Here is a 25,646-nt window from a genome sequence, read left to right on the forward strand (position 1 = left end):
TTGCCTAAACGCTAGGGCTGTGGGTTAAATAATTGCTATTATTGCATGAATAAAGAGATTGCAAGTTAGCATGTTAATATTTTTAAGTACACGAACTGTATGCACTAAGAGAAAAAAATCTACTAAACTATTTATGTGTGTGTGTATACATGTGTGAGAGAAGAGAGGGAAAGAGAGAAAGAAAGAGAAGTGAGCTGGAGATAAGGAAGGGAAGATGGAGCGGGAGACAGGAAGAGATGTGTACAGTTGTGTACCTAGGGGTGTATTGAGTTTAGGATTCAGCTCCTTTCATCATGACTTGATTTATGCCTCTGCTAAATCTCCCTGGAAGGCTGCCATCCAAGGAAAATATCTAAAAACTCACCCACCTGTAGTTTGTTTAGAAGATTTAAAGTAAAGGAAAACTTCAACATGTGATATTATTATGCTATAAAAACTTCAACAACTTTACAGAACTCTTGAAAAATAACTTATAGGATATCAGAAATAGCCAGTAAGATTGAACAGAAATGAATGGTTATCGTTCAAATCGATCCACTGATGATACAATACCCTCTGCCCTCCACTCTGTCCTGTCTCATCTGGAGAATATGGTCTCATGCCAGGCTGCTGTTTTACAGACTTCAGTTCAGTGTTCAACACCATCATACCCTCTACATAGCACCATCCAGAGACAGAGAAGTAGTTTCAGCGACAGGTTACTATCGATGCAATGCTCCTCAGACAGGATGAAGAGGTCAATACTCCCCAATGCCTTTAGGCTTTACAATTCTACCGCCAGGACTTAAGAACTTTTTAAAAGCTATTATTAATGCTTTTTGAGATAGTGATTTAGATGCATATCATATTTTTTACTGAGTTAAGTATTGTATGTAATTAGTTTTGCTACAACAAGTGTATGGGACATTGGAAAAAAAAGTTGAATTTCCCCATGGGGATGAATAAAGTATCTATCTATCTATCTATCTATCTACCATGGAAACTGGTGGGGAAACTACCCTTGCTGGGTCTCAGCACCTCTCTCTGCAAATGGATACTGGCCTTCTTAACAATAAGGCCACAGTCAGTCCGTGTGGATAGCACATTTCTTGCCTCATTACGCTGAGCACTGGTGCTCCCCAAGACTGTATGCTCACCCTGCTGCTGTTACTCTGCTGACGCATGACTGTGCCGTAGGATCCGGCTCAAACTGTGTCATCAAGTTTGCAGATGTCACAACAGTGATTGGCTTTATCAAGAATGATGATGAGATGGGGTATAGAGAGGAAGTGGAGCAGCTGGTGGATTGGTGTGAGAAGAACAACCTAAGCCCGAACGTGGAGAAGACAAAGGAAATCATTGTGGACCAGGAAGGTGGAACAAACCATCCCCCTCTGCGAATACATGGCTCCTCCGTAGAGAGAGTTAAGTGCACCAAGTTCCTGGGGGTTCACATCACTGCTGACCTCACCTGGTCCCTCAATATCACCTCCCTGAACATGAAGGCAGAGCAGCACCTCCACTTCCTAAGAAGATTGAGGCCAGCAAGGCTCCCACTCCCCAGCTTAACTGTGCTTTACAGGACCACCACTGAGAGTATCCTGACAAGTTGCATCTCCATCTGGTACGGAAGCAGTCAAGCATCAGACAAGAAGTCCCTACAAAGGACTGTGAGAGCAGCTGACAGGATCATAGGAGTCTCTCTACCATTCATCGGGGACATTTATCAGGAACACTGCATGGCCTTTGGTATTATTAAGGATCCCACCCATCCAACCAGCATCCTCTTTGACTTTTTACTGTCAGACAGGAGACTACAATGGATAAAAACAAGAACGGTCAGAATGAGAAGCAGTTTCTTCCCCCTGGCCACTAGGCTTCTGAGCTGCTGGCCGCAACATGTTCAAAGTGTCACTGGTCAATCTGTTTCATACCTTACAATATTTAATATGAATACACTTCAGTTTGTTATTTATGTGAGATTCATCTGTAGATTTTAACCTTGCCTTCATAAGTTATCATGTGTTATGTGCTTTACAACCAGGTTCGAAGAAATGGCTCATTTCTATGTACTTTATATATGTTATATACATATACATCGTTGAATGACAATAAACCTCACTTGACTAGACTAGTTTGTAGGATGTGGGTGGGGGTGTTTCTCTCGTGATCCTGATTGCATTGAGGGAACTGAAGAAGGACATGCACTGACAAGTTTTGCTCCAAAATGGTGACTGGGCACAAAATGGTGCTGAGCTAGGTGGTCAGTATAGTCGCGATGTTTGGCAGAGCAGGTTTGAATGACCAAATGGCCCACTCCTGCCCCCCTTTGCATGTTCTGTGCCACATCTGACCTTTAACTCAGTAACTGACAGAGTGACATCAATACACAGGTTGGCCTTACCAATGTTGGAGTGTCAATGGAGACTTGGACTGCAGCTGTCAAGCCCTCCTTCAGCATACAGGTGAAGTCGTAAAATTCATGATCTTGGTCAATCTCGAACAGACCCAACAGTTTCCACTTCTGTCTGATTCGCCACAGAAACTTTTTCTTTGTGTATGTCCTCTTACTCATGTTGGCGTCCTGGGTGTCTATCTACAAAAACAAATGAACAGTATTAGTACTTTAAAACCCTCTTGATTATTCATCTAATTGGATCCCATAGAGGCCCTGGTAAATTACTGCAGAGTTGTTGGAGTGGGAATAGTAAGAAGCATTGTATACAAGTCAGGTACAAGGTACAGGGCCTAAAAACTCAGGACACAGTAGTGCTGCTAGATCCCAGGAGTCCTGCTATTAAATATAACGGCTGCTGTAAAGTTCGGCATAATAATCCTGAAGTGACAATCCCTGCATTAGATTGGAGCTAATACAGCGTGGGGATAAAATGAAACTGAAAGGTAACTTACATTTATTTTAGTTGTTTGTAATGTTTTGCAATAATGTTTCTAATCATTTAAAAGTATCCTTTATGTGATATTGTTTCTTAAAACTTTTCATTTGTTTCTTTTGATTTAATATCTTTTGAATGCCTCTGAGAGTTAGCGGCAACATTTAGCTGTTCAAAAGACAGGCAGCCTTGCTTGAAGGCAGACCAAAAGCTGTGATTTTGCTGTTAAAGACTGGCTCAAGCAGTTTTGTGGGTGGAGCTTTCTCTGGCCCAGACTCATAACTAAATGACATCACATAGTGAGCACTCTGCTGCTCAAGGAGGCTCGGGATTTGGGTTTAGGATGGTCTTGGCAACAAGTTTGGTCTTAGAGATTAGTACTACGTACGTCTGGATTAGTAAGGAGCTTGAGCAGTCGCTGCAGGTGGTGGTGGGGGGTGGGGGAGGAGTCCCTCTCAGAAAATAAGGGCAAATCTTATCTTATCAAATCTTATCACTTGTACAACTATGGAGATGCTTAGTTCTTTCATGCAGATTTCACCTCATGTCATATCACCCCACCATAACACCTCCTATAATGGTCATCTGATGTACCCAACTGGTGTGCTCATCCTTATGGCATCCAGATTTATAAAGTCAACTAAAAAGTGAAAAGACTCTTTATTGTCTGACTGAATGTCTCCATCAATCCAACAGCCTCCCCCCTCCCACGATCCATTCCATTATTTATGCTTTCAATGAAAATAAACGATAATTAAGTTTTTTAAAGGTTCCCATGCATTTCTTTGTGCAGTTATGGACAATGATGAACGGATATTGATTTTGAATGTCCAGAGGAGCTGTCCTGGAGGACTGCTAACCCAAAGGTTGTTAGTGTGAAATAAGCCTTAGTAAATCTCATATTAGTCTTAAGACTGAAACTATCTTGGCTTTGAGGTAGAGTGCACACTGAGAGGATGTTTCCATTAGTGGGAGAGTTTAGGACTAGAGGGCACAGTCTCAGAATAGAACCACATCCTTTTAGAACTTCTTGAGCCAGTGAGTGATGAATTTGTGGAATTCATTGCCATAGGTGTCTGTGGAGGCCAAGTCATTGGGTATATTTGAAGTAGAGATTGATAGGTTCTGATTAGTAGGAGCATCTAAGGTTATGAGGAGAAGGGCAGAGGGGAGGGGAGACATGGTAGCATAGCGGTAAGTGCAGTGCTTTACAGCACCAGCTGTAAGATAGGGGTTCGATTCCCACCGCTGCCTGTAAGGACTTTGCATGTGTCCTCATCACCACATGGGTTTCCCCTGGGTACTCTGGTTTCCTCCAATATTCCAAAGACCTAAGTTAGGGTTAGTGAGTTGTGGGGGTGCCATGTTGGTGCTGGAAGTGTGGAGACACTTGCAGGCTGCTCAGTACATTCCTCTCTGATTTGATTTGATGCAATGGATGCATTTCATTGTTTGTTTCTACATGCTTTTGACAAATAAAACTAATCTTTAATGGGGTTGAGAGGGGAAATAAATCAGCCATGATAGAATAGCAGAGAAAACTCAATGAGTCTAATTGCCTCATTCTGCTCCTATGCCTTATGGTTTTAATCTATAAGAAAGAATGAACATATTATTTTGGAACACTCAGTCAGCATTATACAACTTGCTAGTTAATTGGAAGTCTGGGAAAAAAGGCAGCTTGTAAATCAATTCAAAAGTTGTTAGATTTCCTGACAGTGACAGGGGTACAGCTGACACAACTACAGTGCAAGGGTCAACTGCTAACCTGCAGCTGCCAAACAATTATTTGCATCTATTTTGTGCTTAAATGTAATAAAATATCACAAAGCACTTGACAAGGGCATCATTATGCAAAACTAAGAAAGTGATGTAAAGAATGGTCAAAGGCAAGGTTTAAGGAATGTTTTAGAAGAGAGCAAGGAAGGTAAGTACCAAGGTTTAAGAGTTTCTGGCCGGCTGGCTGAAAGCAGGGCTGCCAACCAGGGAGTGGAGGACAGGTAATGCCAATTCATTGATTTAAATTGTGCAGAGCTGGGGCTTCTGCACCAATTCTTGCAACGTCCCACTTGTCACAGCCTCCCGCTTGGAAACAAACCTTTTATTCTTACTCTTTGCTTTCAGTCTGTAATCAACCTTTAATCACCCCATTATATTACCTATAGTACCATATGGTGTAATTTTGTTTAATACTTCCCTTGTGTGACACCTTATTAAAGGTCTTTCAACAGTCTCACTACATCACAGCAACTGCTTCATCCTTATATATTCCACCTGTTACAACTATAAAACATTGTAACTTAAAGGAACTGGTTCAGTCTGGCCAGATGAAATTAACAACAATATTAAAGACAATGCAAAAGTTGTAATCATCTCTGCACTTGGCTCAACATGCTTTGCAACACATTATGCCTTCCTTACTGCCAAACTCAATTATACAAATGCATTACTGACATCTGTTCCACATTCATCCTTCAATTGGCTACATATACTTGGTCCCAGCTCCCCTATGGTCTCCCCCTCTCTACCTGCCCCTTCCTCTAACAAACCTTACACCTCCATATTCCTCTGATTTACGGACCACAATAATTGTATTTCTCCCCTTCTGCACTGAATTCCTCTCCATGTCTACTAGGATATCCCTAACCCTAACATAAGAGAACACTGGCAACACAACTTTGGAACACACAATTGAGATTCAGAGAGCAATAGTTATTTCCCTATCTATACTATCCCCATTAACAATATCCATTCCTCCACACCTCACACTTGAATAAAACATTATTACTTAGTGCTATGATCAATTTGTTCATCACCTTGCAGTTTCTACTCTCATCTACACAAGGTACAAGAACCTTCTATCTGTTGCATAAGTGCCTCTGTAATACTTCTGGACTGTCATACCTGCCTTGAATGATGTTGCACCCTCCTATTGCAGGGCCAATAATAGTTCTGGAATAAACATTCAAACATATTCAAAATGACCAATTCTTTAAAAAAAATAGTAAAATTGAGGACACTTCAAATGATGAAGCATATAAACTATTACACTGATTGAAACGAACAATAGCAAAAGGAAATGATCCTGAATATATTCTTCTCCCATTAAAATGAATGAGCCAGAAGATCACATGTTCTGTAAACCTGATAAGCAGTTGGCAGATTTCCCAGCCTAAAGCACAGAGAAATCAATGGAATTGTGCCTTCCCCCTGACCTGCTCGGCATTTTTGTGCCTCTTCAATTTCCTTCTAATCACATTTCACTTGCACTGACTACATTTTCCATCAGTTCCTGATGGGATCGATTCCCTTTACTTCGATTCCACATACACCAGACTCACACCCTCTGAATGCAGCTGTACCTTTACTCAGACACTGCTCACACCAAGTTTCTTTGCTCCAATTCCATCTGCAGTGACTCCACTCTGTTTCCACACACATCACTTCACCTCAATTCCATTTCCACTCACCATTCCACCGACACTGCTTTCAACCTATCCCAAGCGCCAACTTCCCCTCAACTCCTATATTCCAATCTATTCGCACAGTTCAGCCTCTCGCTGATTTTATTCTGCACCAGTTTTATTTTATTCTAGCTTCATTCTACTCCTGTTCCAGGAGGCCAATGTTCAAAATTCTTGAACTTTTTCAGACAATCAGATATGGGAATAAAGAACAGCACAATTGCCCTTGAGGCTCCATGGAATCTTCTTTCATTTGATTTAGTTATAGAGAGCACTACAGCACAGCTACAAGCTATGCAGCCCATCTAGTTCATGCCAAACTATTTTGCCTAGTCTGATATTGCCCTCCATCTCCTCCTATCCATGTTCTTATTCAAACTTCTCTCAGATGTTCAAATCGAACCTGCATGCACCACTTGCGCTGGCAGCTCGTTCCACACTCTCACCGCCCTCTGAGTGAAGAAGTTCCCCCTCATGTTCCCCTTCAATATTTCACCTTTTGCTCTTAATCCATGGCCTCTACTTCTAGTCTCACCCAACCTCAGTGGAAAAAGCCTGCATGCATTTACCCCATCTGTATTTTGTATACCACGATCAAATTTCCTCTCATTCCCAAAGAATGAACACCTATTCAAACTTTCCCTATAACCTAGGCTCTGAAGTCCCAGAAAATCCTTGTAAATTTTCTGTGCACTCTTTCAATCTTAATGATATATTTCCTGTTGCAAAATCTTAGCCAATATCACACACTCCATCACTTTAAAGCAACTAAGGGTAAGCTCGTATGGACCAGCTGTTGTATCCTTTTGAAAGCTCTTAGCATCCTCACTAACTTCCTCTGTTGTTACATTCACAAACATAATTCCACTTTATACCTGGGTGGCTCAGCCAGTTCAGCTGCTGCCTCTCAATACCAGAGATGCTGATCCAATTCTGCCTTTGAATTTATCCACTCTCCCTGCATCTGTGTGGGTTTCTCATTAGTGCACCAGTTTCCTCAGTGCAAGTTGGGAGGCTAATTGGCCATTATAAATTGCTCCTAGTGAGTAGATAAGTGGTGGAATCTAGGGCGAGTTAATGAGAGTGTCAGGAAAATGGGATACAGAGAAAACTACTGAGGAATGGGATAGCTTTGTACACTGCATAGGCACAATGAGCCAAAGTGGCCATTTCTGCGCTGTGCGGAAATAGGGAAATACACTCAGTGGAACTTGGTGTGGTTTTTTGCTGCTGTAGCACATCCACTTGAAGATTTGATGCATTGTGCATTTGGAGATGCTCTTCTGCACATCGCTGTTGTAACTTGTAGTTATTTGAGTTACTGTTGTCTTCCTGTCAGCTTAAACCAGCCTGGTCCTTCTCCTCTGACCTCTCTAATTAACTAGGCATTTTCACCCACAGAACTGCCGCTCTCCGGAAGTTTTCAGTTTTTTTTGCACCATTCTCTGTAAACTCTAGAGACTCAAGCCACACACACAAAATGCTGGAGGAACTCAGCAGGCCAGCCAGATTCTATGGAAATGAGTAAACAGTTGACATTTCAAGCCAAGACCCTTCATCAGGGCCAAAATGCTGACAGTTTATTCTTTTCCATAGATGCTGCCTGGCCTGCTGAGTTCCTCCAGCATTTTGTGTGTGTTGCTTGGATTTCCAGCACCTGCAGATTTCCTCATGTTTGTGACACTGCAGAGACAGTTGTGCGTGAAATTCCCAGGAGATCAGCATTTCCTGAGGTGCTCACACCAGCCTGTCTGGCAATCAGCAATCGTTTCACGGTTAAAGTCATTTAGGTCCCATTTCTACCCCATTCTGATGTTTGGTCTGAACAACAGCTGAACCTCTTGACCATGTCTGCATGCTTTTATGCATTGAGTTGCTGCCATATGATTGGCTGACGAGATATTTGCACTAACAAGCAGGTGTACCTAATAAAGTGGCCACTGAGTGTACGATCTATTTCCATGGATGTTACTGACACAGATTCCATTCAGGCATGTTCAACGGGAATTGGATGATTCTCCTATGGATTTATCAGACTAAGTGATCTATCATGGAAGTAATAAACATGCCTGCTATTTATTAAGCCACAATGAAAAGCGAGCTGTACAAGTTGACTAGGTCAGCACTGCAATGCTTACTAAGCAGCAGGGTTGTACAGCATTTTGGAGCTCACCGAAGCTATAAAACTAAAACTGCAATGAGTCATATTAAATTAAAGCCAGCGAAACACTTTGCTGTGCAAATAAAAACACAGAAAACCTACAGCACAATACAGGCCTTTCGGCCCACAATGCTGTGCCGAACATGTCCCTACCTTAGAAATTACTAGGCTTACCTATAGCCCTCTATTTTACTGAGCTCCAGGTACCTATCTGAAAGCCTCTTAAAATAATTGTATTGTTTCTGACCATTACTTTGTATGGTCTTTCTCTGAGCGGAAGGGATGAAAAATGAATCTTTCTGAGCTCCTAGAAGTCAAGAAAGCCGATCAGTGGATCCACTGGATGTGATTTAAGATGGTGTTGGTGAATCTCAGTGACTTCAGTTCAGGACGCTACTTGCTTGCGTTCATTGTATGCATGATTTGTTTTCCTTCTCTGTACATTGGTGTTTGACGGTCTTTTTTTAAAAATGAGTTCCTTTGGGTTTCTTTGTATTGTGGTTGCCTCTTTGGAGAAAAATCTCAAGGTTGTATAATGCATACATACTTTGATAATAAATGCACTTTAGAACTCCTGGCCTTTTGATGTCTACATTTCAGTGGATCTTTTGAATTCAACTAGACCTACAGAAGAAAGAATAAAATGTTAATCTCTAGACAAAAGGGCAGGTTACTTTTAGAATCACTAAGACAGAGTTGTACGACATAGGAACAGGCCCTTCGGCCCAACTTGTTCATGCCAACAAGTTGCCTTCCTGAACTGGTCCCATTTGCCTCACATTCTACTAAACCAACTCTATCCCTGTACCTGTCCAAACTTCTTATAAACATTGCAATGTTACCCACCTCTACTGCTTCCTCTGAAAGCTTGTTCTATATATCCACCACCCTTCATGTGAAAGAGCTTTCCTTCAAATTCCTTTTAAATCTTTCCTTTCATACGCAAGGAATTAGTAATAGAAGTATGGCAGTTGTAAGATCGCCTGAGCAAGGCGGAGTGAGGTGATCTAACGTTCGAATTTAAACATTTTAAAATTACATTGCCTGTTGATCAAAGTTTTTAGAAAATGCTGGAAACACAGATTATGCAGTATCTAGACGCTTGATCCTCCTTAGATGGAGAGATGTTGCCCCGCCCACTCATGCGCAATGGCTTAATGACATTATGGCCTGCTTGGACCTCGAAAAAATTCATTATTCAGTTCTTAATTCGGATTTAAAGTTCCATAAGGTCTGGGGACCTTTTATCGAGTACTTTCATAACCTTCCTCCTGACTAGGGTTTTTTTTTCTTCTTTTTTTTCTTCTTTTCGGTCCCTTGCTTTCAGCTCCCTTTTTTTTCTGGTAGTAGGCATTATTATCCTCTGCTGCTAAGTGTATTCACAGTCTGGGAGTTTGACTGTCCTGACCTATACTCTTTATACTGTGTTGTGGTCGGTCTGGAGTTGTTGTTGTTTTTTATCTTGTGTTTTGGGGCTTGGGGAGGACACTAAGCTTACTTGTTTTTAATTTAGGTGCTTTTTTGTTAAATTCTCTTCCTTTGTAGCATATTGTTATTGTACGCTTAATTTTGCACTGTATTAATGCTCCTCATTGGGATTTGGGGTTTTTAATTTGTAAAATGTTTTGAAAAACTAATAAAAAAATGTTTTAAAAAAAAGATTATGCAGTATCTGTAGAAGATATTATTAGAAGATATACAGTTAATATTTTTGGTGGAAGACCCTCATTCTGACAAAGGGCAACTCTGTTTCTCTTTCTACAAATCCTACTGAATGGTTCCAGCATTTTCTGGCCTGATTTCAGATTTTCAGCATCCGCAGCACTTGTGATTTCAAAAATTTTAATTTCAATTGATTTCCAGCTTTTTGTGCCTCTCCTTCTGCCTTTGCACCACAGTTGCCCTCTGGGTCCAAAGCTCTGGAATTTCCTCCCTAAACCTCTTCATCGTTCTCCCTTCTTTTAAGATATTCCTTAAACCTTAATTCATACCGTGACCCAGTTAATCCGAAAGGAGACCAATCCTGACACTACGCGCCAGATGAGAATGGCTGACTGTCTGGTGTGACGAGCTATGAAAATGAACCTTAATTCTGGCAGCAAGCTTTTGGCTGTCTGTCTAAATATCAATTTATTTGACCCACCAGTCAGAGTAGCTTTGATAATAAATTTGTGAAGTGCTTTACAACACTTTGCAACATTAGATGGCCTTTATATAATTACAATCTATTATTGTCATACCCAGGTCTTGTCAATTAAGCAGCCCTGGGCCCCACATTGACTCCCTTCCTGTTTACCCTGTATACTTCAGACTTCAGATACAACACTGAGTCACATCACCTGCGGAAATTCTCTGATGACTCAGCAATAGTTGGGTGTATAAAGGGAGGATGGGAGGATGAATGCAGGGCCCTGGTGGAGGACTTTGTCAAATGGTGCCAGCTGAATCATCTGCAGCTTAACATCAATAACACAAAGGAGATGGTGATGGACTTCAGGAAGAGTAAGCCTGCAGTACTCCCTGTTACTATTGATGGTGAAGACGTGGATGTGGTGAGGACCTACAGTACCTGGAGGTGCACCTGTCTGACAGACTTGAGTGGAGCACCAACACTGTATACAAGAACAGCCAGAGCCAGAGACACCTCTACTTCTTGAGGAGACAGAGGTCCTTTGGAGTATGCAGGCCTCTCCTTCACACGTTCTACCAGTCTGTTGTTGACAGTACAATCTTCTATGCAGTGGTGTGCTGGGGCAATGGCATCAACGTGGGTGACGCCAACAGGCTCAATAAATTGATTAAAAAGGCTGGCTCTGTTATAGGAGTCAAACTGGACACACTGGAGGCTGTGGTAGAACAAAAGACCCTACAGAAAATCCTGGCAATTCTGGACAATGTTTCTCACCCTCTACTTGCCACCTTGGCTGAACAGAGGAGCACTTTTAGTAATAGACTAAGATAACTAAGCTGGTTTAAAAAAACTCTTTATGAGGCTATTCTTACCCTCAGCCATTAGGCTCGATAATGAGTCAAACTATAGCCAGGAAAGTGAAGACCCCCTCCTGTTAGGCTGTTTGAGGCAACTTAGTTGTTATTCTTTCTTACTTCTGATATTTTTATATCAGTGCACTTGTAATGCTACTGTGACACTGAATTTCATTTGGGGTTAGTAAAGTACCTATCTCTCTGTCTATCACACTAAACTTCAATGGTCCGAATGGCCTAAATATGATTTGGTTCATCATATGTGGTAGGGATGAAAGCAAGACTGCCTCAACATTTTGCACCAGTAATAGCATCACAAATCAATGTAGCTTTAAAACTCAATTTTTAGACGTTTTAAGACCATGAGATATAGCAGCAGAATAAGGCCATTTGGCCCATTGAGTCTACTCCACCATTTCATCATGGCCAGTCCATTTCCCCCTCAGCTTCAACCTCCTGTCTTCTCCCTGTAACCCTGACTTATCAAGAATCTATCAACCTCTGCCTTAAATAAACCCAGTGTCTTGGCCTCTACAGCTGCCTGACGCAATGAATTCCACAGATTCACTACTCTTTGACTAAAGAAATTCCTCCTCACTTCTGTTCTAAATGGACGTTCCTCTCAAGGCTGTGTTCTCTGGTCTTAGACTTCACAACCACAGGAAACATTCTCTCAACATCTACTCTTTCAAGGCCTACTCTATAGATTTCAATGAGATCCCTCCTCGTTCTTCTGAATTTCAGGGAGTACAGGCCCAGAGCCATCAATCAGTCCATGAGGTATCCCTTTGCATTTGCCTACCTCACCACTGACTCACCCTGTAAATTAAACTTCAGGGAATCCAGTATGCGAGGACTCCCAAGTTCCTTTACACCTCAGATTTTTGAATTTTCTCTTCATTTAGAAAATAGTCTACATTTTTATTTCTTCTACTAGAGTATATTATCATACACTTCCTGACACTTTATTCCATCTGTCACTGCTTTGCCCATTTTTCTAATGTGTCTTAAGTCCTTCTGCAGCCTCCCTGCATCATCAACACTACCTGCCCCTCCACCTACCTTCGTATCATGTGCAAACTTGCCCACAAAGCTATCAATTCCATCATCCAAATCACTGACATATATCATAAAATGAAGTGGTCCTAATGCAGACCCTGTGGAATACCACTATTCACCAGCAGCTAACCACGCTTTTATTCCCATGCTTTGCCTCCTTCCAATTAACCAATGCTCCATCCATGCTATTATCTTTCCTGTAGTACTATGAGCTGTTAACCAGTTAAGCAGCCTCATGTACAGCACCTATATATATATATAGTGTCTTAATGTAATAAATAGGGACTTTACAATAACAATTATCTGCTACAATTTTCAAGAGGAGATATTGAGCAGTACTAGGGCAGATGATATAACAGCTTGGTCAAAGAGGTAAGTTTTATCTTAAAGGAGAGGAAGGCAGGGAGACATTTGGAGGGAGATATTAGGGCTAAGGCGAGAAGGAACAGCTTCCAAAGCTGTGTATATGGTGGGGGTGGGGGGGAAGCAGGAGGCAGGAACTGTAGAAGTTAGTCAGCTGAAGGGGGTTCATGGGGAATGACAGCTGCAAGGTCATGTTAAGGAACTGAAGACAAAGATAAGAATTTTCAAATGAAAATTATTACATTTTAATCCCTAAGGGAACACTTTCATTCTTAACATCAAAGTATGTCATCATATCCCATTCTAATAAAACTGTATATTCAATATTATTAACTGTTAGTGTTAACAAATTTTCAATAATACAGACTGCAGACTTACAAACTCATTTACAATGACCAAAGATTAATTAAAATCAATGATGCAAACTAGGATAAAGACACAAAAGGTGAAAAGTTATATGTTTATGATTACATTTGCAACTTCAGCCCTTTTAATATAATGATTTCTTGTGGGAGGAGTAAATAAAATGGAACCATTAACCTTTCCCAACCAATAATGGACTTTCCCCTTATGATTAGCTCAAGACCAATAATGCAAGTTGCATTTATATGGCATCTTCAAATTGTCCAAACAGTGCGCTGTCTGGTGAAGAAAGGACTGAGGTGAAACAAGGGCAAGGGTGAAGTTTTATGTTTAAAGAATTAAATAAATTTAACAAAACGAGGCAAAACAGGGGATGTATTGCAGCTGGGCCACAGTACATGAGAGGTTCATGTGAGCAGCTGAGATCCACATAAGTGTTGGCAACTCGAGGAAGATTTCTCAGCTTGAATCTGTGATTTGGATACGTTATCAGGATACTCCGTTCCAAAAGGCCTGAGTCGAGGACTGAAGAACTGGTCAGTTAAAAAAGTGCAATGACAAGTAGGGACAAGTAGGGACAAGTAGGAGAGAGAGGGACAAGTAGGAGACAAGTAGGGACAAGTAGGGACAAGTAGGAGAGAGAGGATAATATAATTACAGGAGTAGAAACTATGGTCCAAAGTCCCTAACATGAGTCCTGTGGCTATATCGATAAATGTTAGATTATAAATCAGATTAGCTTTGTTTGTCACATAAACATCAAAGCATACAGTGAAATGCATTATTTACATCAACAACCAACATAGAGAGCTGGAGGCAGCCTGCAAAGTCGTCATGCTTCCTGCGCCAACATAGCATGCCCACAACTTCCTCACCCTAACTCATACGCCTTTGAAATGTGGAAAGGAACTGGAACAGCCAGCGGAAACTCAGGGAGAACATACAAATTCCTTACAGACAGTGGTAGCAAATAAACCCTGATCTTCCCATCCATTGCTGGTGCTGTAAAGCGTTGCTATGCTACCCTGCCAGCCTTGTTTGCATGCCTGCAATGCAGCACGGCAGGAAAAGGGAGTGGAAGGGGAATCAACAACATAAATAAAACTGAGGAAGGGGTTCTACTGAAAAATTATGAATAAGTAGAGTCACTTAAATAAATTCTGGATTATACTGAGTAATCAGCACATAGGCATAGGTTAAGTGAAATCAGCAATTGGCTCACAGATTGGTGTGAGAGAAATGGATTTCAGATTGTAATACATATTGGCTGAAAGAGGGACATGCTTCTCTTGAACCATGTTGGACCTGTATCCTGGTCGATTAAACAACTTAAGGCTGTAGTTAAGGCTTTGAAGCAAATACTTGGAGTGGGATGGTTGTGAGAGGAAATCAAGCAAGTTAAAGGGAAAGGATTAGGTTATAGTGCAGGCTAGCAAAATTAATAAAGATAATCAGAGTCAATCAGGAAGGGACAGGGTATACAAACACAGGAATATATTTACATATCAGATGCAGGAGAAATTATATTGATGTTAAGAAAAAAATCAACACAAGCATTCTGTGACTGCCTTCACTGAAGAACACAAAACATTGAAGAGCAGAAAGAAACTTGTAGTAGTAAAATGAAACTGGAGGAACAAACAGAACTAACAGCTGATTAATTTCCAAAATTTGTGACCTGCATTAAAGGTAATAAAGAAAGTGGCTACAGAAACAATGGATGTTTCTGATGTTACATGTCATCTTTCAAAATTCCACAGATTCTAGAATTGTTCCCACAAGCAAGGTATGAAATATAACTCCACTATTACAGTAAATTGTGAAACAGAAATCAGGGAACCACCAACCAATTATTCGGACACCATTTGAAGGGAAATTGGTATAATCTATCACTGAAGAAGTGGTAAAATTGCACTTGGAAAATAATAATAAAATTTGGCAGACTTATCACAACTCCACCATGGAAGATCCTAAGCCTGGCTGTGAAAGCAGAAGGGTTGGGTATGGGGCTAGCAACTCCATGCCATAAAGACCCAGAGCTACAAGAATGCCAGAAGTTCCTTCTCTCTCAATGAAATAGTGTGGTGAAAGCAACTGGCCGATCAACCTTCGGCATTGAACAGAGGACCCTGACAAGCTGCTGTTGGCAGCCTATGCCCCAGTTAGGGTGAAGGTCTTAAGAAGACGAGCAGTTATCATGCATCTATGAAAGGGAATTTTTAGTTAACAAACCTGTTTTTCAGATTGTAACTAGCTTAGTAGATAAGGGAATGTGGAGTACAGGTACTTGGACTTTTCAGAAGACCTATGATAAGATGTCATCAGAAATTACGAAAAGAAGTTAAAACACGAGATCAAGGGTAACATATTGCCGTGGACTGAGAACTGGTTAATTGACAGAAATAAAGAGTGGGAATAAACCAGTCATTTTCAAATTGAGATGCTCGGCCTGGTGGGACTCTTGGTGCAGCTGGTTATGGGGACCATGTGCTAATACTGTATACATCAGTTTACTGATATCAAAACTAGAAAAGTGCTAACTGTGAGAAAGATGCGTGAAGGCCTCAAGAGCTTAGATAGGATAAATTAATGGGCGAGGATATATGATGTAGTAAATGTGAACCTATACCTCGTATATTTATTTATTTAGTTACAGTGTGGAATAAGACCTTTTTGGTTGCCTTCTGTGGGTTTTTAAAAGCTTCCAAATCCTCTAACTTCGTACTATTTTTTGTTCTATTGTATGTCCTCTCTTTTGCTTTTATGTTGGCTTCGACTTCCCTTGTTAGCACAGTTGTGTCATCCTGCCTTTAGAATACTACTACTTCTTTGGGATGTATCTATCCTGCACCTTCTGAATTGCTCCCAGAAACTCCCGCCATTGCTGCTCTGCTGTCATCCCTGCTAGTGTCCCCTTCCAATCAACTTTGGCCAGCTCCTTTATCATGCCTCTGTAATTCCCTTTACTCCACTGTAATACTGATACATCTGACTTTATCTTCTCCCGCTCAAATTGCAGGGTGAATTCTATCATATTATGATCATTGTCTTCTAAGGGTTCCTTTACCTTAAGCTCCTTTATCAAATCCATTTGATTACATAATACCCAATCCAGAATAGCTGATCTCCAAGTGGGCTCAACACAAGCTGCTCTGAAAAGCCATCTTGTTGGCATTCTACAAATTCTCTCTTGGGATTCAGCACCAACTTCATTTTCCCCAGTCTGCATACTGAAATCCCCCATGACTATCATAACATTGCCCTTTTGATATGCATTTTCTATCTCTCATTGTAATTTATAGCCACATCCAGGCCACTGTTAACGCTACCCACAAGGATTCTAGATCTTCTGATCTTATGTTGCCTCTTTCTAAGGACTTGATTTCATCTTTTATCAACAGGGCTGTGCCACCCTCTCTGCCTACCTGCCTGTCCTTTCAATACTTAGTTGTAAAGCTCCCAGCTTTAGTCCTCTTTCAGCCACAACCTAACGTTGCCCACAATCTCTAACTGTGCCACAGGATCATCTACCTTATTCTGTATACTATGTGTATTCAAATATAACACCTTCATTCCTGTAATCATCACACTTTCAATTCTATCCCCCTGTTACACTGTAACAGATCCCACTGACTGCAATTTTGACTATCCTGTCCTTCCTGACAGTCTCAATACACACTGCCTCTGCCTGTATACCAATTGACCCATTCTCAGCCCTATCACCCAGTTTCCCATCTCCTTGCCTAATTAGTTTAAACCCTCCCCAACAGTTCTAGCAAACTCAGGTTCAGGTGTAAGCTGACCCTTTTGTACAGGTTATACCTTCCCCAGAAAAGATCCCAATGATCCAGAAATCTGAAACCCTGCCCTTTGCACCAGTTCCTCAGCCAAATCATTCTATTCTTACCTCATATTCAAAATAAGAGGTCAGCAATTGTGGACTAAAGGTTAAGAAATTGGAATTTTCTGCCCAAGTGGACTGAGAGAGCTCAGTTGTTAAGGGCTCAGTGGAAGGGCCAAATGGCCTCTACTTGTGTTCCCAGAGTCCATTATCAGAGAGTTATCATACAAATATTTTAACTAAATCACATATGGAGAAATTTGCAGTTTACCAAATAGACATTTCAAGGAATGTACTAAAAAGGGGGAAGGTGGTAGAGGACTATGATGTTTATGAAGTGAATTCCAGAGACTTAGGACTAGGCATATGATGGTAAATGATAAAATGTTTGAAAGCACGAGGGAGGAATCACAAAGTATTGCTGGTTTGGAGAGAATCCAGAGGTCATCTGGAGAGGGACCAAAGCCATACTCAGATTTAAAATCAAAATTGAGGTGGGTCAAAAGTCAATGTGATCATCGAACAGGAAATGGCTTGTGCTGGGGTGGGCAGAATTTTGGATGGCTTCCAGTTTGTGTTGGGTGAGAGATGGGAGGTAAGCTAAAGTAGTATTGATGGAATTCTGGAACATGGAGCAACTGAATCACGGAGAGAAGAGGAAGAGTAGAAAAACTATGGAGAGTAATACACAATAGTAGACCATTCAACTTCCACAACCATTCAATAAGATCATAGCTGACCACCTTCTTAACTTTGTCATAATGCTTCCATAACAAAAACTGTGAAGACATTTAAAAAAAATAGAAACTACAGCTTAGAAGGAAGTGAATGAAACAAAGTATGCAATAATCTGTAGTGTGGGGATGAGTAAATATACCAGAAGCAAGATAACAAATTCTACAGTGTATCAGAACCAAGGAAAGGAATGTTAAAACTTACAAGTTTATGCATTAATATTAACAGAGAATTATGCAAAGTTCACAGAAAAGGTCAGTTGGCCGTGCCAGAACAAATGCTCCACACTCCTCGCACTTAAAGAAGCATGTCCTTCTTTTCCCCCGTATACAGTACTTAACATCTACAAACGCAATTTGAAATGAGCCTCTCTTTATGTAAGGGATGTATTGGTTATCAAAAAAACAAAGCCAAAGCTTAACAGATTTTTCGTACATGAGAAAATCTGCAGATGCTGGAAATCCAAGCAACACACACAAAATGCTGGAGGAACTCAGCAGACCAGGCAGCATCTATGGAAAAGAGTGAACAGTGATGTTTCGATAAAGGGTTTCAGCCCGAAACATCGACTGTTTACTGTTTTCTAATTGTATTAAACAATTAATACAATTGTTTTAAGGTGATATCTCAGTGCTTTGTTCATTAAAGATGATGGCTAGTACAAGGTCTAAAACAAATGAGAAAATATGCCGATGCTGGAAATCCAAGCAACACACACAAAATGCTGGAGGAACTCAGCAGGCCAGGCAGCATCTACGGAAAAAAATACAGTGGACATTTCAGACCGATGCTGCCTGGCCTGCTGAGTTCCTCCAGCATTTTGAGTGTTGCTAGTACAAAGTCTTGTGAGTGTTTAAAAAATCTTACGTGGACCAACCATATTCATAAAGATAAATAAATTCAAGAGAAAATCAGGGATGAAAGGATCTGTTAGGTTTCTAGCCCTATGGAACAACAATTTACATTAAAATATTTGGTCAATATATTGTTGCTAAACAGAGTTGCCTCTAATAACCACAGCATCACCAAAAATACTCATTTGATGCATTCACAGAAACCACTGTGCCCCTCTTGAAAGCAATCTTTTTGCACATTCTCAACACAATCAATCGCCCTTTATTGTCTATTCGGGCTTGGAGAATGGTTTTATGTGGGCTCAGCACAAGATTCTCAATTGTTTCACACACAATACTGATCTCTAAGCTCCCCAAGGGGAATGTGGGATGTGGGGGCTCGATCATCCAAAGCTGGATAGAGACTGATCAGAAAAAGGGTTGTGCTCTGTAATGGCAGCGTGGACAGTTTACTGGTTTCTTGAATGTCCTTCATTTTCTAAGCTCCAAAATGGACGACTCTGCCTTTACGTACTTAGACCCTGAGCTTTGGAGTTCTTTTCCAAAAAATCAGCAGTTCTCGGTGTTTGTCCTTCTTTATATGACCTTTAAAAAACACTTGACAGCAGTTTAAAGCAACACCCATCATCAGAGACCCCCACCACCCAGGCCATGCCCTCTTCCTGTGACTGCCATCAGGAAGAAGATACAAGAGCAGGTTCAGGAACAGTTACTACCCCTCAATCATCAGGATCTTCAACAGGGGTAACTTCACTCAGCTTCACTTGCTCCATCATTGAAATGTTCCCACAACTTATTGACTCACTTTCAAGGGCTCTATCTCATGTTCTTGATACTCATTGCTTATTTATTTATTATTATTTATTCTTTTTGCTCTTGCAGTTTACTGTCTTCTGCACATTGGTTAAACACCCAAATTGGTGTAGTCTTTCATTGATTCTTTTATGGTTATTATTCTATGGATTTATTGAGTATGCCCACAGACAATGAATCTCAGAGTAATATATGGTACATATACAGTATGCACTTTGATAAACTTACTTTAACTTTAAAACCCTCAGTTGTTTACGTGCTTACTGTCAAAGTTTGCTTCTATGAAGTGCTTACGTCGGTGATTTTACTGCATTAAAATGCTATATAACACTGATAGTTGTCAGCACAAAGCTAAAATGACTGTGTCTCCTGTGAGGGATGGGAACTACAAAGGCTTTATTAATTAACAAATCATCTACAGGACATTTTAGTGGAGAAATCTGATAAACATTCTTTGCAAACTGAACTGTATCAGTTGCAACCAACCAACTATTGAAAAATTTCAGTGGGAGCATTCATTCACTGGAAACAGCCAGAACTCCCTGGTCTTCTTAGCATTAGTGCTTCATGTAGGTTTTGTGACATAGCCACATGTTATAAAGAATCACACAATAAACCACCATACAGAATGAAAGGTGACAGAAAGGTCTGGCTGAACAAAGGTACCCAATTCCCATGAGATCCCATATTCAAGGTACATATTATCCTGCGTGTAAGTCAGTTAATTTGCAAATATATTGATTATTTAATTTGCGTAGTTTTAGGCACTCCATTCTGAATGTGACATTAACACCATTAAAAGTGAAGAACGTGGACTCAACAGGAAGTTGCCACAAGTGACAAATGATATGGAGAAATATGATATTATGTGAAAATGTACTCTTTATTTTACATTGAAGACTTTGGTGAGTTGTTGGATTCTTATACTTGGAGATCAACAGAATTACTTCTGGATTGTGTTAACAGAGGTCTCTCCTAAAATATCACTACAGCCCTGGTATATCAAGTTGCCCTGCAGCGGAACATAAATATGTTTGGAAAGAGAACAAGACTGGTTATAGTTCTGAATCCATGGGCTCATTATCAGTTGTGATCCAGGCAGTCTCAGAATGGATATCAGTTCTTTTTAAAGTTCTTGATGTAAGGTCATTCATGCTGGCCTGGTTTAATTTATTGTAATCAGAATTTCTTTTTCAATAACATTTGTGACAAATTTGGGTTTATTAGGACTCTTTTAAGATAAAGAGAGAAAGTTTGCATGTATTAGACTACCTTGTCAGTTCATGCTAACAGAACACTAACTACTCAACACTAGAATGTAAGGATAAAGTAAGGATCGTTCACAAGATTACGAAGTGGTCAAGTACCTAGTAGCTATAGATGGGCTAATATGAGGTCTGGAATTTGTATCTGGTGAGCAAAAAAAGAGGAAGAGAAATTAAAATTATGCCCAAACTGAAGATATAAAGGAATGATCTCATGCATTAGGCAACAGGACTAAGAAGAGCCCAGGAGATTCATATTGTGCATCTGTCTCCCTGTAACTGCACTGTTCAAATATGGAATATAATCAAGTTAATGATTGATGTGAAGTTTCATCAGCACCTAAAATTGGATATTTAAGGACAGTGGTATTGATTTGGAATAAGAGGAAGTGGACCTTTGGTGATGGACCTTAATTAGTATATTTAGTTAGTATAACACTGCAGTCGGCTCATGAAGACATCTGAAAAGAATCCAACTGCAAAGCTCTGCTCTGGCATTGTCTTTTTGATTCAAGGCCAGCAAACTGTGTGACTTCTTATAGTGATGGGTCAAATCTAATTAACTGTTGCTTTTCTCATTAAACCAATAATCTGGGATCAAAGAGGTAGGAATCAAATAGGATTTGATCTTGTGAGAACTCAGAACTTGGACCATTATATATGATCAGTACTAAAACTAAGGAAGGGTGAACTTGGAGTAAGTAAAATTGGAACAAGAACACAGTTATACCTCAAGGAAAAGAGGATAGTTTGTTAGAAAGCAAAGCATGGGAGATGGACGTCCTGAGAACATTAGAAATAATGGGGATTATGATTGAAAGCTGAATGAGAATGAATAAATTCTTCTCAGTCTTCCAGCCAGGTACAGGAATTGATTTTAACCTACGTTTCGATGACAAACTCTGCCATTTTCATCAGGGATGATACATAGGCATGCCTAGTCCAATGGTATATACGGAAAGTTTAAATTGTACTAAAAACAGCCAGCATAGTTTGACCTAAGGGTCAAACTTAACAATTAAAGCAAAATGAATACATAATTGAGGGAATAGCTAGATACGTTATGAAGATTTGATAATGATTGGCAGGATTGTATTGTCATCCTTGTAGTCTGCTTCCTAGACCAGGACATACACAGGAATTTTTGTGAAAGCATTTTGCAAAAAGAAAAAGCAGTAACAGAAACTGGAACAAAGCATCCAGCTACAAACAGAAAATATCAATTATGTAGTGAGTCAGATGATACAAGGTTGGGTGGCAAGTTGGGTGTGGGGGGGGGGGGATCTGAAATATTGGCCCTCGACCATCAACTCCCCAAACAGGTCATGCATGCTGTATGTACCTAGCCAAAATCCAAGAGCTCCAGGCATGAATCACCAATATCAGGCTGTTGTGGCCAGCATCTTTGAAAATGGAATGACCATTGGTGATACAAGTATGAATATAAACCTCACTCCCTCAACCCCACCTCCTCTATACAAGGTAGTGGATGAGATTGAAGAATGGGTGCAGATCTGTATGACATTGCAAAGGTTGTAAATCCTCTTCCATTGTTAATGCAGAAGAAACCACCAGCACAACTCACCATTCTGACATAACAGCAGAAGTCTGAGAGATGGCCTTGGGAATGTGACTACTCTTATAAAATGCTTTAGGACCTTAAAAAGTTTTCATCAGAACTGGATGAAGATTATTTTAAACAGATCCATCTTTCTGTATATTCTTCAGAATTAGAACAAACAATGGACAGATATCCTGGAATATGGATGACATACTGTAGATGCCATTAGTTGTCTGAGTGTAGTACTGGGAAAACATTCATGAATATTAATGGTAAAGTGTGGAGGTGTGGTGAACTACATATACCTGTCTGGACTGCTCCTGTGGCTCCTCCCACAGACCGCTGCTGACTGCTCCTGTGGCTCCTCCCACAGACCCCTGTATAAAGGCGATTGAGGCCTGATGCCCGGCCTCCTTCTCCAGGATGTAGTGTTGTTCATTCTTCCAGTCAATAAAAGCCGATACCTCGCTTCTTATGTCTCAGAGTGAGTTATTGATGGTGCATCAGGAGGTTTTCAATGACCAGGCATTTCCTGAGGCTCGTGTGGTAGAAACTGCTGGCCAAGGACGAAGCCCAAGGGAAGTCAAAGTTTGCTTAAAATGAGAAGATGTCATTCCAGTGAAGAGCAAAGTTATAGCTTGTAGGTTTGTGATTGAAATTCCTTACATGGTGAGCTATTTTGTATGGGAATTACAACACAGAAAAAAGCCCTTCAGCTCATCACAAAATGCTAACCTCTTTGGCCATCTACACTAATCCCTCGCCTGCACCCTTCTCTGTTTTTCCTGTCAACTGCTTGTCTAAATGTCTCCTATACATAATGAGTGCATATGATTCCATCAATTCCTTTGGCTGTGAGTTCCTGATATCAACCACTCCATAAAGCAAAACTCCCCCTCCTTACCTTAAACCTCTGCCCTCTTATTTTTGATATTCCTACCCTAAGATTCTGACTACCCTATCAATGCATCTTATAATTTTATATTCCTTTACAAAAACAAGAACAATCAGGATGAGAAACCGTTTCTTCCCTCAGGCCATTAGGCTTCTGAATTCTCTGCCGCATTGCATTTGAACTAGTAGTTAATTTGTTCTGTACCTTACAACATTTAATTAATGCATAATTCATCTGTAGATTTTATCCTTACTTTCATAAATTATTGTGTTATATGTGTGTTATGTGCTTTACACCCTGGTTTGCAGAAACATCTCGTCTGATGGTATAAATGTACTGTATATAGTTAAATGATAATAACAATGACTTGACTTGGCCAGGCTAATTTAAGGGTTTCTTCTCTCAGCTTTCTTCTTCATGTCATCCACAAACTTCCAAATCATTCCTCCTACGTTCAAGTCATCAATGTATAAACAAACAACAATGATCTCACTACCAATTCCAGCAGTACAGACTTCCAATCAGAAAACCAACCTTTCACTGCCACCCCTGCCTCCTATCAACCAAGCCTATTGCGTAGGTCCCAAACCACAGCAAGAGCCATTGAATTTAACTAGTCTATGTCAGTGTTTAAATTCTGCATGATCCAATGCTCACCTGACCTCATCTACTACAATCATCACAACCTATATTCCTTTCTTCCACATATGTTTACTTAGCTTCTCTCTAAACACATACATGTTATTCACCTTAACTATTCCATATGGCACTGATGCCCACATTCTAATAACTCTCTGGGGAAACAGATTTCTTCTGACTTCCCTCTTATTGGTGACTAGCTTTCATCTTCCCTCTCATGCCTTTTCCACATCTTCTCATACCAAAATCTCCAATGACCTTATTTACTTCCATCTTTTATAAACTCCAGCCTGTTCAGTCTTTCCTGACAAATGTAATCTCTTGGTGCTGGTGTCATCCCTTGTGGATTTTTTTTTAAACACTTTATATCCTTATGGAAATGTGCACATGGAAACTGGGTGCTACCTCCAGGGGAATCAACCTGCCGTTTTGTTGTTTGTCAATGTTAGAGCAACACATTCAGGTGCTTGCAAGCAATCATCCATAAAGTGATATTTCTGAGATCTCTATTGCAAGCTGCCTGTATTCTCTTTAAGAGATGAGTGTATTGCATACCTTCCTCCCATATACAATAATAGTTGAGTGAGAAACAGAATTTAGATATTGAAACTGAAGGGGCAACAAAAACACAATTAAATTTGAAATTCATCTAAATAAAAATATTGCACAGCTGAAGAGGATATAATTTCAGAATGCTGCCAAGTTAGCACTGAATAAACTTGATGTGTTTGTGATTACATAGAGCCAATATCAGAATGAGTCTTCCATTTAGTTCTGGACACTGATGCATAGTGGAGGGAACTCAAGTAATGGGAACCAATCTGGAGAAGGACCAGTGATTCATCTCTGGTATCAGAGGTTTGAAAGTCTGGGGTCAAGGACTGGAGGCCTGGAAGCAGTCTGCATTGGGGTTGGAGGCCTGTGTGTGTGAATGGAGTGAGAGGGTGGGAAAGGGCTTGCTTTGCTGTTGTTGTTGTTGTTAATGCTGCTTGTGCTGTTCTGTGTTGTGATGAACAGGGTGGGCATGCTACAGTTGGCGCTGGAATGTGAGGCGACTCTCGTAGGCTGCTGCTATGTCCTTGGGTGTGTGGTTATTAACAGAAACAACGTATTTCACTCTATGTTCCAATGTACCTACGATAAATAAATCTCAATCTGAATGAGAAGTGGGTTGAGAACTCAGATTTTCTGTTTCATCGAAAGGAAGCAAATGAGCAGGAACTTCTTAATGGGAATTCAGAAATAGGAGTGGACCATTCAATTTCTCAAGGATGATTCAGATAAATCATTACTGGCTTTATTTAAGAATTAATATCCATCTTGTTTCTATTAATACCCTTGCCTAACAAAAATTTATTTTAGTCTTGAAATGACAGGAAGATAAAATATTATTTGGAGAGGAAGAGGTTAATTGTAAAATTTCAGAATAAGTGACAAGCATACAGCACAGATACTGACTTGTCGCTGCTGAAGTCATTACTGGTGACCAGAAAGCACTTCAATATCTGAGTAACAACTAGGTTGGCCCACTATCTATGATAATGGAGACATAAAAGCTTTGGAGCCTTTCAAAAGGCAGTGTTACTGTAATGGAATTAGATACATACAGCAAATACTCTTACTTAGGAACTAACAGTAAATGAAACTGATCATAGAAATGCTGCTCTGTGATTAATTATGCATTTAAGAAGATTCAACAAGACAAGTACATAGTGGGAACAGAGATAGGCCTTTCTGCCTCCTGCTAGCTCTCTACAGGAACCAAGAGAATTCAGGAG

General features: G+C 40.3%; 1 protein-coding gene across 4 annotated transcripts in view; it reads right to left on the bottom strand.

The window, feature by feature from the left end:
* Positions 1 to 25,646, bottom strand: part of pip5kl1 (phosphatidylinositol-4-phosphate 5-kinase-like 1) — an 81,756-nt gene that overhangs the window by 32,832 nt on the left and 23,278 nt on the right. For 2 of the 4 annotated variants that reach the window (XM_073052431.1, XM_073052430.1), the window contains exon 2: positions 2,384 to 2,575. In XM_073052431.1, the coding sequence (XP_072908532.1) occupies positions 2,384 to 2,554 (171 nt within the window). In that variant the 5' untranslated portion in view covers positions 2,555 to 2,575. Of the gene's footprint in view, positions 1 to 2,383; positions 2,576 to 8,669; positions 9,018 to 9,042; positions 9,100 to 25,646 lie in introns of those variants that run through there. The other 2 variants (XM_073052432.1, XM_073052433.1) reach the window with 2 other exon arrangements.

Source organism: Hemitrygon akajei, chromosome 7 (assembly GCF_048418815.1).
Source record: "Hemitrygon akajei chromosome 7, sHemAka1.3, whole genome shotgun sequence".
Lineage (NCBI taxonomy): Eukaryota > Metazoa > Chordata > Chondrichthyes > Myliobatiformes > Dasyatidae > Hemitrygon > Hemitrygon akajei.